Source organism: Pholcus phalangioides, unplaced genomic scaffold (assembly GCF_987345545.1).
Source record: "Pholcus phalangioides strain wild (caught in Gottingen) unplaced genomic scaffold, Ppha-v1.0 ptg000015l_1, whole genome shotgun sequence".
NCBI classification, from domain to species: domain Eukaryota; kingdom Metazoa; phylum Arthropoda; class Arachnida; order Araneae; family Pholcidae; genus Pholcus; species Pholcus phalangioides.
In genome coordinates this window covers 53,110,303-53,125,820 of record NW_028301608.1, presented here as the reverse complement: position 1 = coordinate 53,125,820, position 15,518 = coordinate 53,110,303, and the positions used below count along the sequence as shown (strand labels likewise).

The 15,518-nt window shown below is 34.7% G+C and overlaps 1 protein-coding gene across 8 annotated transcripts in view; it reads left to right on the top strand.

Moving 5' to 3' along the window:
* Dys (Dystrophin) overlaps positions 1-15,518 on the top strand; it is a 257,301-nt gene that overhangs the window by 87,772 nt on the left and 154,011 nt on the right. For all 8 annotated transcript variants that reach the window (XR_016194043.1, XM_089243761.1, XM_089243760.1 and 5 more), the window contains exons 4-17: positions 52-129; positions 1,300-1,392; positions 1,772-1,863; positions 2,726-2,806; positions 2,912-3,027; positions 3,933-4,057; positions 4,376-4,543; positions 4,684-4,865; positions 5,092-5,236; positions 5,774-5,864; positions 6,614-6,852; positions 7,163-7,345; positions 8,733-8,834; positions 15,195-15,395. Coding sequence is in view for 7 of the 8 variants with exons in the window: in XM_089243761.1 (XP_089099887.1) it covers positions 52-129; positions 1,300-1,392; positions 1,772-1,863; positions 2,726-2,806; positions 2,912-3,027; positions 3,933-4,057; positions 4,376-4,543; positions 4,684-4,865; positions 5,092-5,236; positions 5,774-5,864; positions 6,614-6,852; positions 7,163-7,345; positions 8,733-8,834; positions 15,195-15,395 (1,896 nt within the window). In the remaining variant the exon portion in view is untranslated. The remainder of the gene's footprint in view (positions 1-51; positions 130-1,299; positions 1,393-1,771; positions 1,864-2,725; positions 2,807-2,911; positions 3,028-3,932; positions 4,058-4,375; positions 4,544-4,683; positions 4,866-5,091; positions 5,237-5,773; positions 5,865-6,613; positions 6,853-7,162; positions 7,346-8,732; positions 8,835-15,194; positions 15,396-15,518) is intronic.

Below are 15,518 nucleotides of genomic sequence, written 5' to 3'. Positions count from 1 at the left end.
ATCATTTAATATAAATTGTTTTTGATTGATGTTTTATATTTAATCTTTCAGAGGAGAGAGAAAGGTCGTTTAAGAGTCCATCATTTGAATAATGTTAGTCGTGCCTTAAAAGTTTTAGAAGATAATAATGTGAGTATATATAATGCTATGCATGAATGATCATATAATTGAACATATATATTATTTAAATTGAATATACAGTCAAATCCCGTTATAACAAACTCCAAGAGACAAGAGAAATCACTTTGTTATAATGAAATTTTGTTATGAAGGAATTCTATGTTTTTGCATTGTTCGTAAGTAAACTTATCTGGGAGATTAGAAAAGTGTTCATTAAAACGAGATTTTTGCTATAATGGTATTCGTTAAAATGGGATTTGACTGTATGTGTTACGAATTTCGGCTCTCAATATTTTGAAACAAGTCTTTACTCTGGATTAGCATAACTGTATCTACTGGGTACTACACATTCTTTTCTGCAGAAATGTGTTGTGTAAGTGATCCTAATGCATTTAAGTCGCTAGAGTTAGGCTTTAACGTGTAATACAGGTGTTGCCATTTGGCCTCCATATTTTGAAGTGAAAAAGATAAATTTCTAGGTTTTCATTTTATGTAACTATTGTGCTGAAAGTCTATTTGCTCTCCGTAAAAAGACTTTTTAAAATGAGAGAGTAGCTCGCATTCGTGCATCAAAGTTGGAAAACTATAGCAAACCAACTCCAGTCGGCCACCAGTGCGCTGCCAATGAGTTCAAACATTTATCCTCACAATGAAAGAGTCCAGCACCAGGCCCATGTGTTCACTCAGCAGCAACCTATAGGGCACTGAAGTAACAAACTACAGAGCAGTGAATCTCACAGATTTACTTCAAGATTCTATTATAATGTAAAAGAAAACAGAATTTTTTTTTGCAATTCTAATGAAATTTGTGCAAGATCCTAATTGCTATAAGTGATTGATTCTCCCAAGTGAAGATACCTTCACTAATGGGTGAGGATATGGCGGGGGGGGGGATGTCACTGACAGTATTGACTGATTTAATGTTATTGCATATATTTAAATTGACATCACTTGCCACTTCCTCCAACCTTCCAAGCTTATATCTGCCAATGCAATCACTTGAAATTAGTATAGTGAAGAACTAGCTCCTATTATAATGCAAATGGATGAATTACAAATGACAATATAGTTAATCAAATTTCCACTTCAGTTAAAGGGTGTTTATTTTCATGCAAATTATTGAAATTTGCATATTTTATGATTTAATCTATTACTCGTTTTTTCTATTTACAAATGTAGGTTAAATTAGTGAATATAAGTACAAATGATATTGTAGATGGCAATCCAAAACTTACACTGGGCCTTGTGTGGAGCATTATCTTACACTGGCAGGTAAATACTGTTCTGTAATTCAAAAATTTTTCTGATATCCTGAATATATATTTGGCAAGTTTTAAAGATTCCATGAAGTAGAAGTATTCATTCAGATGATTTACATATTCAATAAGCGTGAAATTTTTCTTTGAATACTAGCGGAATGATTTGAGATTTTTTTCATAACTTTTTCATGAATTTTCAAAAGCCAAAGATGATTTTACTAAATTATATGTAAAACATTTAAATAAACTTGAGAGTTTTTATTTTATCACATTAAAATACTAAAATCATCATTTAAATATCCCTCTTTGATATGCATAAAATTAATAGTTTCATAAATTATAAGAGTTTTTCAAGATTTGTGATCTATTGAAATTTTGGGAATTTTTTTCAGGTTCATGGTGTTTTGAAAAGTGCTTCACACGAGCTGCCTCAAACAAACCTTGAAAAAACTCTCTTGGCATGGTGCCGTGATGCCACTAGAGGGTGAGTTCAATATTTTCTAGAATTCAGTGTTACTTTGAATGTGGTTATAAGTTATAAATACAGTGGAGTCTCGTTTATCTGACATTCCATATTATCCGATATCCCACCGAAAAAATATGTAAAATGTATTAATGGACAAGAAGTACAAGATCAAGCACCAACTGTTGAGCCCCTCAGAATTTTACATAACGATAGAGTTAAGGCTCTAGAAACTGCAATTAAATACATTGAGCAACAAGAGAAATCTACAGGAATCAACATAATGATGGTCTAAAGAAAGCGAGACTTAGCAGCAAAGAAACGACATTCGTCAGGAAAGCAGACTACCATAAAAAATTTCTATAAATCATCACAGACTGAACTTCTTAAGTACTGTAATTAACTGAAGGCTGTAGTGGGGAGGGGGGGGGACTTGGGGGTCCGGTTCCCCCCGAAATGTTAGAAAATGACTGAAAAAAAGGAGAAAAGATGGCCAAATCAACCACTTTGGTCCCCTCCCTCAAAATGCAAGTGGTCCCCCTCCGAACAAAATTTCTGGCTACAAGCCTAACTTCAGAATATTATGTGAATGTAAGTTTATTTTTTCAGTTAATTTTTTCTGTTTTGCACGATTACTAGGTTCGTAATGCATAAAATTACAACGTAGTTTGAGGTTTAATAGGCCTTTCTTTAACACTTCCCTATTATTCAACATTTTCGCTTATTCGAAATTTTGCTAGCCCATTCATGTCGGATAAGCAAGACTCTACTGTACTTACATAATTTTTAACAAAATATATTGTTGCTGATAAATTGTAAACTTTTTTTTTTTGTGAGAAATTATATTTTATCAATGGATTCAATACTTTTTCTTTTATTTCAGGTATAAAGGTGTTAATGTAAGTAACTTTACTACGAGTTGGTGCGATGGCCTAGCATTTAATGCTCTCATACACAGGTTCATGTAAGAAACCAAGAGATTTTTTTTCTTTTCACTATTTCAGTAACTGGCATAGATTTTGTTTGTGAATCATACATATGATATTATATTTTAATGTTTTATTTTCAGGTCCCACCTATTTGATTACGATGCCTTACTTAAAAAAGATTATAATACACGCCTTGAACATGCCTTCCATGTTGCGAATAAGTATTTAGGAATCGACAAGCTGTTGGATCCTGAAGGTAAAATTGCAAAGTGTTATTACAAATAATTGTATATTCAAAAAACGAGAGATTGAAATTTGTTTGTTTTGTAATTTTTTTCACTCCCTTCTTAATTATTAAAGATATAAAATAAATATTGACATAATTCATTTGCATTTAATAACTACTATTAAATTTCTGTAATCATAAACAAAAGATGAGCATAGTATTCTGCTGAACAGTTTTTGATAATTTGCTGCAGGGGTGAAAAAAAAATTTCTTCTGTACATAAGGGAATTATTATTTACATCTGTTTAAGGCTTAAAAGAGTGACAAACATTAATTTTTCTTTCAAGATTTGCGTTTCTCTCATTTACAGAATTCAGTGTTAATTCAGAGCAGCCAGAAATTCAATAATTCAATTCCCTGAATGAATGCTGAAACTAAGCATAGTCTTTCACGATCATTCTAGAATAATAGAAATATAATCCGAATGTCAGGGCCACGCATTTCAACCTTTTTTTTGGGGGGAGGGGCAAAGAATATGTACTCAATGTGTGTGTATATATATTTTTTGTATATAACATACATACAATTTCTAGAATATTTTCTAAAAGTGGGGAGAGGGGTGGATGACAATCGCCCCTCTGAACTTCTGAAAAAAGAATGGGGCAATTTCCCCCCTCCCCCCCAAATGATGGGCCTGCCAAATATATAGTACAAAATCTTCTAAACTAATTTCACTCTGCCCTTTTTTTTGGGGAAAAAATTCTGCCGCTTGTTTAGGGAAACTTTGGTATAGTTCAAGAATAATCATAACTTATCAAATTCAGATGTTGGCTCAGAAACAAAATTGCATTACCAAACCATAATTAGTATTTTAATGTGATTACTAAACAACACTAATATAAAAATTAAATTTTTTTTTAAATTTTTTTCGTCAGATGTAAATACAAGCCACCCAGATAAAAAATCTGTCATGATGTATGTGATGTGCTTCTTCCAAGCATTGCATAATCACAGCAGCAGCATTCCTCTTCGAAGACTTGAATCTGGGGACTTATCAGAGGTGAGTTTTTTTTTAAGATTTCCGTAAGTTATTAAAAAAAACTTAAGTTGTAATGAAAATAACGTAATTCCTTATCATTTTAACTAAAGAGCAAAATCTTGACTAATCAGATACATTTAATTATAAACAGAGTAAATAAAACTTATTTTATTTCAATAATTGACATTGAATTTCAATATTGAATGGAGTTGTTCGAAGTAGTATTGATTCAGAATGTTATATACAAAATATATTTTTAATTTAAAAAAAAATCTAAAAATAATTATTAATCTCTATAATGAGCATTCTAATCGATTCTCTCTTTCTTTTTAAACAAAGGATTCCTTAGAAAGCAGTCACTTGTCGCTCACCGATGAACTTGGTTCCTACCAGCGAAAACTGGAAGATGTTCTTACTTGGCTCTTGAGTGCTGAAGAGAAACTGAATGTTGGATGGATAATTGCTGATAATATAGATGGAGTCAAAGAACAATTTCACAGTCACGAGGTGAGAGTTGCTGTGATCCACATCATCTAGATAGTGGAAGCTATCAACAATAGATTCTTACATGTGGTGTGAAGTTATTCTTATTTTTGGAAATTAATTGAATTAATTTTTTTCCTTTGCTTTTTTATAAATTTACTTAGGAATTTTTACTCGAAATGACCCAGCACCAAAGAAATGTAGAGCAAGTGTTAGATCAAGGAAACAAGTTGGTCACTCAGGGAAAAGTTACGTTAGAAGAGAAGGAAGAAATTAGAATTCAAGTTGACCTGCTGAACAGTAGGTGGCAGTCTTTGAGGGCTAATGCTATTGACAGGCAGAACAAGTAAACAATTTTCTATTGAATTTTATGGGATTGAAAATATCGTGAAAAAAAATTTGCTTAAAGAAAAAAAGAATTGAGCTTCATTTGTTAATGAAGCTCAATTTTTTTTTAACATAGAAAAAATATCAGGTTCATCTTCTGCTAAATTTTAATGAAACCACTGATAAAATTAAAACACATGACTATATTAGTTTAATTTATTCATCTTGATTAAAATTTTCACTAGACTTCATGAAAGATTGATGAGTCTTCAGAGGCAGCAAATAGTTTCCATGAATCTCTGGTTGAATGGTTTAGAAGAGAAGCTGGCACTTCTTTCTCCAGTTGGACCTAACCTAGAAAGCATCAGGAAGCAAATTGAAATGAATAAGGTGAATTTATTTCTTGTTAACTTGGCAAAATAAATTTTTATAATGCCAAGTTAATACTCAAATGTGTAGTCAGAAAAAAAAAATGTATCAAAAAATGAAATTATCTGTTGTTTTACATCAAAAACAATGTTTTTTTTATAGAAGAAATAGAAATTTCTTCAATTTATACTTAATTTGTAATACATTGTGATAGTGAAAGTATTCCTTGAACTAATTTTTTATTAAACATTAAAAATGATTTTTTTTTTCCAAATTGAGATTTTTTCAAATCTCTATCTGGTAGTTTCAGAATTTCTAAGTAGTATATACTTAGAAATTCTTAAACTACCTTTTAAATTTTTCTAATTCTCATTATTTTTTTATTTGACAGCAAAAATGTATTTTATTCAACCAGTTGTTTTAATTTATCCCCATTAACTAAGGAGTGCGAAAGTGAAAAAATGGTTGTGTATTTTGGAAGATTTATTCTTGAAAAAAAAAACCATAAGGAACTTAAATTTATTAAATCAATGAATCACCCATTTTTTGTGATTGTAGGCATTGCAGGTCGACATGGAGAAGCAACAAACGATTCTGAATTCTCTTTCAAAAATGGTTGTGATCGTTGATGAAAATGGAGGCCAAGACGGTTAGTTTTTTCATGATTAAAATTGTCTGAAATAGCTTTATGATCTTTACATAAATATTTCTATGACATCAAATTGATTAATAAATTTTAAGTTTAATAGACTAAGTATTTTTTAATATACTGGGTGCACAAGAGAAATCCTGACCACATTAAAAAAAATTAATAAGAAGTCAACCAATTGATGTAAGGTGTGGTTTGCAATAAAATACTTATCATTGCCTAGAAATTCTTTGATAAATTAAAAAAAAAAACCCTTCAAATTTCGCTTACAGGTGGTGCTGTGAAACGAAAAACTCAACATAACATATACAATGCAACACAAACAGTGAATAACTGATGTTTATGACTATCTGTATTACATGAAACCACCATATTTCAACATGAGCACTCTTTCACCCATTTAGATGACGCCTGAGCTAAAGGAGTTCATATTGAAATGTGACTTTTATGTAACACAAAATGTCATAAATATTAATTATGCAGGTTTGTAATGTATTTTATGTGTTATGTTGAGTTTTTTTTTTTTGCAGCACCGCCTGTGAGTGAATTTTAAACTTTTTCTTTCAATTTACCAAAAATAAGCTATAGGCCATGATAATTATTTTAATGCAAATCATACCTTTTTATGTCAGCGGGTTGATTTGCTATTAATTTTTAAAATGTGTCCTAGATTTCTTCTTCACCCTGTGTATTCTGAATTTTGTTTGCTATTTATTATTTGCAAAAATACTTCTTTTTTGTCTGATCAGCCTACAGGGTATTAGAAAAGCAGCTGTCGTCTTTGTGGGAACGTTGGTCCAATATTTGTAAAGCAGTGAATGAACAGAGTTCCCTTCTTCAGAGTGTAGCAACCATTTGGCAACAGTTTGAAGAAGAAGAACTTTGTTTCAACCAGTGGCTAAGACGAAAAGAACAGCAACTTTCTACCGTAGAGAGCTCTCCCCGTAAAGATGAACGTGATTTACTGGAGCAAGTTAAAATGTTACAGGTATCTCTTATACACAAATTTATAGTCTCCTGCAACACTTTTAAATGCTATTAAGTTTTTCATAACTTCATAATTACGTATGAATTTAGAGGTATGATTGTTTTAATACTGTGAAAAAAATGCCAAATTTTCTTGAATTATAAAAAACACAAAAACTGAAGTTTAATGAGCGCTGGATGTTTCCCACTCCCTACTATTTCAGCATTCAAATTTATATAATCCTTAGTTCTTTTTTTACTATCATTGTTTGAAAGCTAATGCAAGTTGGAAATATTTTATAGTGAATTTTTTTTCTGCTGTCATTTTTCAGTCTATAGAGCAAGACCTTGATGTTCATCATCAGTTATTCAATCAGCTCACTGAAAGAGCACAAAAGATCAAAGATAATTTAGAAAAAGGTTCTTTAGGTGCCATTGAAATTACAAACAAACTGGAGAGACTAACATATCGATGGGATTCCTTGGTGCAACAAATGGAAAATCTTAGTAAAAAAGTTGGTATTCTCAGATGCTCGATTTGTTTTACACAAAGCTACTAATACAGTTAGATCCCATTTTAACAAATACGGCTATATTGAAAATCTCGTTTTAATGTAAACTTTTCTAATCCTCCAATAAGCTTACACAGGAGCAATGTAAATATCTGGAATTCCTTTATAACAAAATTTTGTTACAACAAAGTTATTTCTCTGATCTCTTGTAGTTCGCTATAATGGGATTCCGCTGTATACAAGTTTTACAAAAACTATGAGGGTGGGTAAAAAAAAAAAGAATAAGAATCATTTTATTACTCACAAAGTATATTAGTTGAAGTTCAGCTTGGTAGGGCTTGTTTTAAAATGGTTCTCATTGACTTTTTTGTACAGTAGAGCCTCGTAATCCAAGGTGGATGGGACCAAGACCACCTCAAATTATCAAAAAATTGGAATTATCCAAAAAACAATAAAGAATGGTTTTATTAAAAAAAAAGAGTTCTAGTATACTTAACTGTATTTTTATACTCGAATAAGACGTAGATGACATACCATATGTTTCAAAAAATGAAGAATGTGAAAAGGGTAGGAAGATGAGAGATGATTGAGAGAAGACTTAGGAATGTGTGTGTGGGATCCATGGTGTGAATGACACTGAGACACTGATAGCTTTCAACTGTCTTTCCAATGATTTTACTTAATCAATTGGGGGGGGGGGGCAGAGCCATTGTCCACCATTATGAAGAAAAAGGTCAAGCTTGTCTCTTTCTCCTCCCTGAAAGTTAAAATAGTCTACCTCTATTTAAGGGAATCTAATAGTGTACTTTTTATTGCACCAATTATATCCATTATAGAACTGAGGTCTGCTTTGTCCCTTTCAAACTGGAATTATTGTACAATACCTATATACTATGTAGTACTCCTGGAAAAGAAATAAAAGTTGGGTTCTTGGAGAAAAAAAAAGCAGAGGAAAAAGAGAGTCTTAAGAAGGACATTTGAAAAATTTTGGTGCTTCTGATTATCCAGAAACTTAAACTTTCGGAGCTCAGATTTTCAAGGCTCTACTGTAGTATGATTGCAATGGATTTTGAAATGGATGCACATTAATTTTTTTTGTAATTTCAATTTTCTAATTTAAACTCAATCCCAATTACATTAAATAGTTGAGGCTCTACTTTAGAATGTGAAATTGTATTTAAATCAATAAAATGCCTGAACTTTTTAAGGCTAAGATAGCGGGAAAACTTATAAGACTGACCTAATAACATCACAATCACCTACTTTTATTTTTATTCAATTTACACATCTGTACATTATACTGTTACTCACAATCTATAATTAATCATGGAAAAAAAAAGAGATGTGTTGATACTGATATTTCTTTAATTTTTTCAATTTTATCTATTAGTTATCAAGCATAAATGTCTCTGAAGCAGCTATAGTTAGGCATGAGCCTCTTGAAGATAAAGTAGCTCCTCCTATTTCTCCTCCACAATCTTCTAGTCAAAAGGTATGTTTACATTGAATTTTTCATTGATATGCAAAATACTAGTAATGTGAAGTTTCAGAATGAAAAGTGCTACTAAATGTGCAAACCATCCAACTACTTGATTGAGGGTTATTTAATTTCATGACTTTGAAGGAAATATTTTATAATAATCTGCATTTTGCTAGATCTTAATGAATACATTTTTTGTTTCATATCAGTGGCTAACAGTACATACATAATGTGAAATATTTCTGATAAAATTTCCATGGTTAGGAAGATTCCAATTCGATTCTGTGAATAAAACTGATCTACACACACATGTGTGCAGCCAAACCCAATAATAGCACATCAGATGTTGTGCCAACCCTGTGTAGCACCATAAAATCATTGAAAAAATCTTTTATATATGAATCAAGATTATATATATATATATATATACACACACACACAGGGAGACAGACAGACAAAGGTTAACCGTGATTTTATATAACACCAAATTTATTATAGCAACAGAATTCTGTGAAATAGAATGAATACATGTTGGCATTGAATCAGTGTTAGACTTTGCTGTATCCTCTGTGCTCCATTAATTTATTTATATTTATTTATTTATACAATATTGTTGGCCCTTGGGCCTATACAAGAGGATGCGATTGAGAATGACAAAGATATTGTTTGATGTTGGATAAAAAACTAGTGATAGAGGGAGATTCAACAATAGAGCTTGGGAGTTTGTTCCATTCACCAATGGTATGAGGAAAGAAGCTGTATTTAAAGCAGTCAGTGGAAGCAAAAATAGGTTTTATTTTAAGGGAATGGTCGAGTCTTCTAGAGATGTAGGATGGTTTGGCTAAGATACCAGAAGTATCCATGTTGAACTGACCATGGAAAATTTTATAAAGCAATGTTAATCGAGAGATGAAACGAAGAGTAGAGAGAGGGAGGAGATGAAGTTCATTTTTAAGTTCGGACACAGAAATGAAAGATGACCAGCAGTCGTGAACAAATCGGGCGGATTTATTTTGAATAGATTCAAGTTTGTCTATATTACTGGAGGTGTAAGGGTCCCAGATTTCAGCGGCGTAGGAGAGGACGGGGGATATATAAGTTTGGTAACAGAGAAGTCTGATATCCCGAGTAGAGTGTTTAAGATTGCGGCGGAGGAAGAAAAGTTTGTTAAGACACTTCTGGTAAATGTAGTCGATGTGTTTGTTCCAACGTAGGTCGGCTGAAATAATGACACCAAGGTATTTGATATGTGAAACTTGGGATAACGGTAAATGATTGATGGAGTAGGAGTATTCAAGAGGAAGAAGTTTACGGGTAACTTTCATGTGAACCGTTTTTGAGATATTCATTGGCATTTGCCATACGGAACACCAGTCGGCGATGGAAGCCAGGTTATGTTGGAGAAGTTCTTGATCAGATTGATGGAGAATGATACGGTAAATTACACAGTCATCAGCAAAAAGTCTAGTGGTGCAGTTGAGGGATTGAGGAAGGTCATTGATATAAATTAGGAAAAGTAACGGGGAGAGGACCGATCCTTGAGGGGTCCCAGACTTTACGGAGGCGGATGACGAGTTATGATCATTAAAATGAACAAACTGTTTACGGTGTTTTAGGAAAGCCTCCACCCAATTAAGTAATTGAACGTTAAGGCCAAGGCGGGAGAGTTTGAGAAGAAGTTTATCGTGGGGAACTTTATCAAAGGCTTTAGAGAAATCTAGGAATACGACATCAGTTTGTAGGTTTTTATCAATGGCTTCAGAGAGGTCGTGGATGAAGAGGGCCAGTTGAGAGGTAGTAGAGAGAGATTGTCTAAAGCCGTGTTGGTTGGGGAAAAAGAAGCTGATGGAGTCTAAGTGGATACGGATTTCTTTTGCTACAATATGCTCGAAGATTTTACAGCAGGAGGAAGTGATTGCTATTGGCCTGAAGTTAAGGGGATTGGAAAGTGAACCCGTTTTGTGGATAGGAATAATTTTATTGATTTTCCAGTCGTTCGGGAGGGTAGCAGAATTTAGTGAAACATTGAACAGGATTAAAAGATAGTCGGCGACTTCATCAGCACAGAATTTAAGAATAGAATTTGGGATGTCGTCAGGGCCAACAGAATGGGGTTTCAGTTTTTTCAAAAGTTTTAGGATACCTTGTTTGGAGAAGGATATAGGGGGTGAGTTGTGGATAGAATCAAAAAAAGAATATTGGGGAGGAGAGGGGTCTATTGAGAAAACCGAGCAGAAAGCTAAATTGAATTCGGTAGCCATCTCTGAAGGAGAAAATGTATATTTATTTGAACTTCTCAGGGAAGTGGGACCAACAGATTTAGGTCTAAGATAACTCCAGAATTTTGTTGGATTGGTTTTTAAGTAATGGGGTAGAGAATGAGAGAGGTATCTGGACTTTTGGACGGAAATGAGGTTTCTGAGGTCTCGGGTGGAGGCTGAAATTATGGATTTGAGTGAATTGGATTTGTTAGTTTTATATTTGAAGGCGATTCGGCGGATTTTCCTCTTTAAATGAATAATATCTCTGGTGATCCATGGATTAAAAAAAGACTTAGGAGAAACATTTTTAATTGGAACTGTAGTTAAGCATTTGTCTATAATACATTTAAAAGAGGTCCAGAGGGTGTGGATATTGTTAGAAGAGGATATGGATAAGAAATCATTGAAGTGAGAGCGAAAAATATTTTGCATAAGTGGATAATTTGCCTTGTTGAAATTACGTTTAGGGGCGAGTTTGTAGGATGGGATAGAGTGGCGGAGGGAAAAGTTAATGAGTGGGATATTATGGTCGGAGCAACCCTCAAAGATGGAGGTGGAAAGGACTGAAATTCGATTGGAGGTAGCAATGAGATCTAAGGTAGAGCTGGAGTAGAGGGTGGTTCTTGTGGGTTCAAAAATGGATTGGACCAAGTTAAATTTAAGGAAGATATCTAGGACTTTGTTATTAATTCCGTGATTGCCGGACAGGGATTCCATATTTTTCCAGTCAATGCCGGGAAGATTCCAGTCTCCGGAGATAAGAATAGAATGTGTTTTATAAAATTTTTCAAGAATAATTTCCAGTTGTTCAAAAAGGTGGAAATCAGGAGAGGGAGGGAAATAGACAGAAAAGATGGCAAGTGGGGGACAGTTGGGTTGAAGCCATTCGGCTCCAACAATTTCGAGTTCGGAATCTAATAGAATTTCAGTTAAAGGGATAGATTTTTTGAAAATAAGTAAGACCCCGCCCCCCCGAGAGTTTCTATCCTTTCGAAAAGCATTGTAATCGGGTGGCAAAATTTCGGAATTAGAGATTGTATTATTTAGCCATGACTCTGTAACACCAAGAAAATGGGGATTATGGATGAGTAAGAATGATTCTAGAAAATCAGTTTTGTTTTTCAGGCTGCGAGTGTTAATAGTTCCCAACTGGTAGGTATTTTTTAATTTGGAGGTTGTGTAGACGGAAGGGTTGCTCGGGGGGAGTAGCCTAAAGGGGGTACCGAGGAAATATGGGAGGAGAGGGAGGGCATAGAAAGGTTCGAAGCAGTATGAGCGGGGAAGATGGGGCGGATATCATTAATATCGGGATCCCAGACATATTTGGTATTATTTATGAGTGCAAAATTGTGGATAAGTTTTACTTTAATGCCTTCGTTACGGTATTTTTGACTGGCTCTCCAAATTTGACCACGAAGCTTGCGTGTATCGAAAGAAAAATCTTCTGAGATAGATATGTTGCTGTTTTTAAGTTTCGAGGCATTTTTTAGAATCTCACTTTTTATTTTAAATTTGTTGAATTTTATTATGGTAAGTCTGGATCCGTGGGTCTTTTTGGAACCTAATCTGTGACAGCGGTCTATCTCACTAGGTGTAATATTTACGTCAAGGTGATCAGAACAGCATTGGATGATTTTGGATTCGAGGGTGGAGGAGGACTCGAAGTCAGATTCTTCAGGAATGTTTCGGAAAATCAAGTTATCCCGTCGAGAACGATCCTCAAGATCGATGACTTTATTGGTAAGGGAGGATTGGAGTTCAGAGAGATTAGAGGAGAGGTCGTAGACTTGGCTTTGGAGTTCCTCTACTGGGGAAAGTTTTTCCTCAACTGCACTAAGACGGTGGGATAGATCACTTAGCTGATGACTGAATGAGTCCTGTTTTTGGGTGAGGAGGGTAAGTTTGTCAAGAATGGCTACTTGGGTGTCTTGAATATTACGGAGAATGGATGAGTTATCCGAAAGAGTCGAAGATTCAGATGAAGGATTTGATCTATTTTGAGAGCGTGTTGGGGAGTGGCTGACCCTAGGCCCAGGGTTGGATTCGATATCTCCCGCCAGTAGAAGCAAGCTAGCCAAGTGGGTAAAAAGGACAAGAGGGAAAAAGGGAAGAGGTTTTGAATGGAGCAATTTTGAATGGTGGTAACAAGGACCGGAGCGAAAAGGGTTTTTCTTTAAAGCACACATATATTTTAAGTAAAAAATTGATGGTTGAGCAAAAAATAGAAACACACAGTACATAATAATTTTAAACGTCGGATGCAGGATCGACACAAAGAATATTAAATTTATAAAGATTAAATAAGTTGGTATGAAAATGTGAAGCGAACTAACCTGTAAAAATAGACTTGAATATAACATTTTTTTTGACGAAATGTCGATCCTGCATCGTGGAAGTCCATGGGTAGCGACACTTAAATACAAGCGGTGAAACGCCCACTTCGACAGCGAAATCCAGGTGGCAGCAGTAGTTGCGAGACGAGACCACTCTCGGGGAGGGGTGGTTTGGCGGCTACGTTCCGAATCGAATGGTGACGTCATACGGCTCTTGTATCGGGAGGAGATGGCGGAGAAAAACCCAGAGACGGCTGCGAGACGAGACCATTCTTGGGGAGGGGTGGTTTGGCGGCTACGTTCCGAATCGAATGGTGACGTCATACGGCTCTTGTATCGGGAGGAGATGGCGGAGAAAAACCCAGAGACGGCATGACGAGTATTTTTTCCTCCCAGAAGTGTACAGTAGAGTAGAGTCGATGGTTCCCGCAGGTTTATCACCAAGAAAATCTGTAAAAATAGACTTGAATATAACATTTTTTTTGACGAAATGTCGATCCTGCATCGTGGAAGTCCATGGGTAGCGACACTTAAATACAAGCGGTGAAACGCCCACTTCGACAGCGAAATCCAGGTGGCAGCAGTAGTTGCGAGACGAGACCACTCTCGGGGAGGGGTGGTTTGGCGGCTACGTTCCGAATCGAATGGTGACGTCATACGGCTCTTGTATCGGGAGGAGATGGCGGAGAAAAACCCAGAGACGGCTGCGAGACGAGACCATTCTTGGGGAGGGGTGGTTTGGCGGCTACGTTCCGAATCGAATGGTGACGTCATACGGCTCTTGTATCGGGAGGAGATGGCGGAGAAAAACCCAGAGACGGCATGACGAGTATTTTTTCCTCCCAGAAGTGTACAGTAGAGTAGAGTCGATGGTTCCCGCAGGTTTATCACCAAGAAAATCTGTAAAAATAGACTTGAATATAACATTTTTTTTGACGAAATGTCGATCCTGCATCGTCAAGGATTAATGATTTTGAATGGTTTTTAATGATTCTTTTTCAAGTTAATATCTGAGGTACACATAAGCGTATCTAATTCTCAAACTGTCGTAGTTAAGATTTTGGCCCAAATTAATATTGTTTTCTTTTTAGAGAAAGTTTTGACTTAAAAAAAAATAAAATTCGATTAATTTGTGTTTATTAATTCTTCTTAACAGTCACTTTTGGCTCAGGTGTGAAGAGGATAAGCATATTCTCACACTAGTAGCTCCAAATGAAGACAAACAAGATACTACCTAGAACTTTGCACTTCATAAGCATCCTGCATATGTGATATTTATAAAATATTATCACAAAAATGAGAAACTTTGCCTGGTTTTAATTTATACAAAAATTGCCACGTTTTCAAGCAAATACAACGGCGAACTCTTCAGACGACCAGACGTAAACATCACCCCTCCACGACTCATTCGTGTGAATTCTGACCACGAGGTCCTGATGATGGCTGTTGAAGATTGAAGAGCCGAAACGCGTCAACCATTCGACCAATTGAATTTATTTGTCTTGAAAACGGGGCAATTTTTGTATAAATTAAAAATAAATAAATTTATGAAGTTAATATTTCCCCCTTTCCTGAATTCAAACTGAAGCTGATCCAACATTATCTTTACTCAACATAACTATGAAATATTCATTGTTATACGATTTGTTAGTTAAAAGATACATTTTAGCTGTACTAGACATATGTTTATTGGTGACCTTTTTTTTATTACGTGCATTCATAATTTAGTTTATCCAGAAGTTTAATTGATTTGTGTGATTTATTTTCCAATGCTTCAGAATTTAACCCAAAGTAATGGAGCTAAAAAGAGGCGATTGGACAGTGACCTCATTCAGCAATGGCATCAAGATTTGGATACTATAAGTTTATGGCTAGACAGAGCAGAGTCCAATATGGGTTTAACTAGCTATATGAGCTCTGCTCATGATGTGTCTCCTTGGGAAACTCTTTCTTTAGATGATCAGCAAGTTCTCATGGAGGTAAACTTTTTTTTTCTCCATATGCTTCCATATCTTTTAATTATTTCTTCTTTAGGATACAATTTTTTTTTATCGCATTACTGCGATGCATATCTATGTTACTTACGTAAATATGCATTGCAA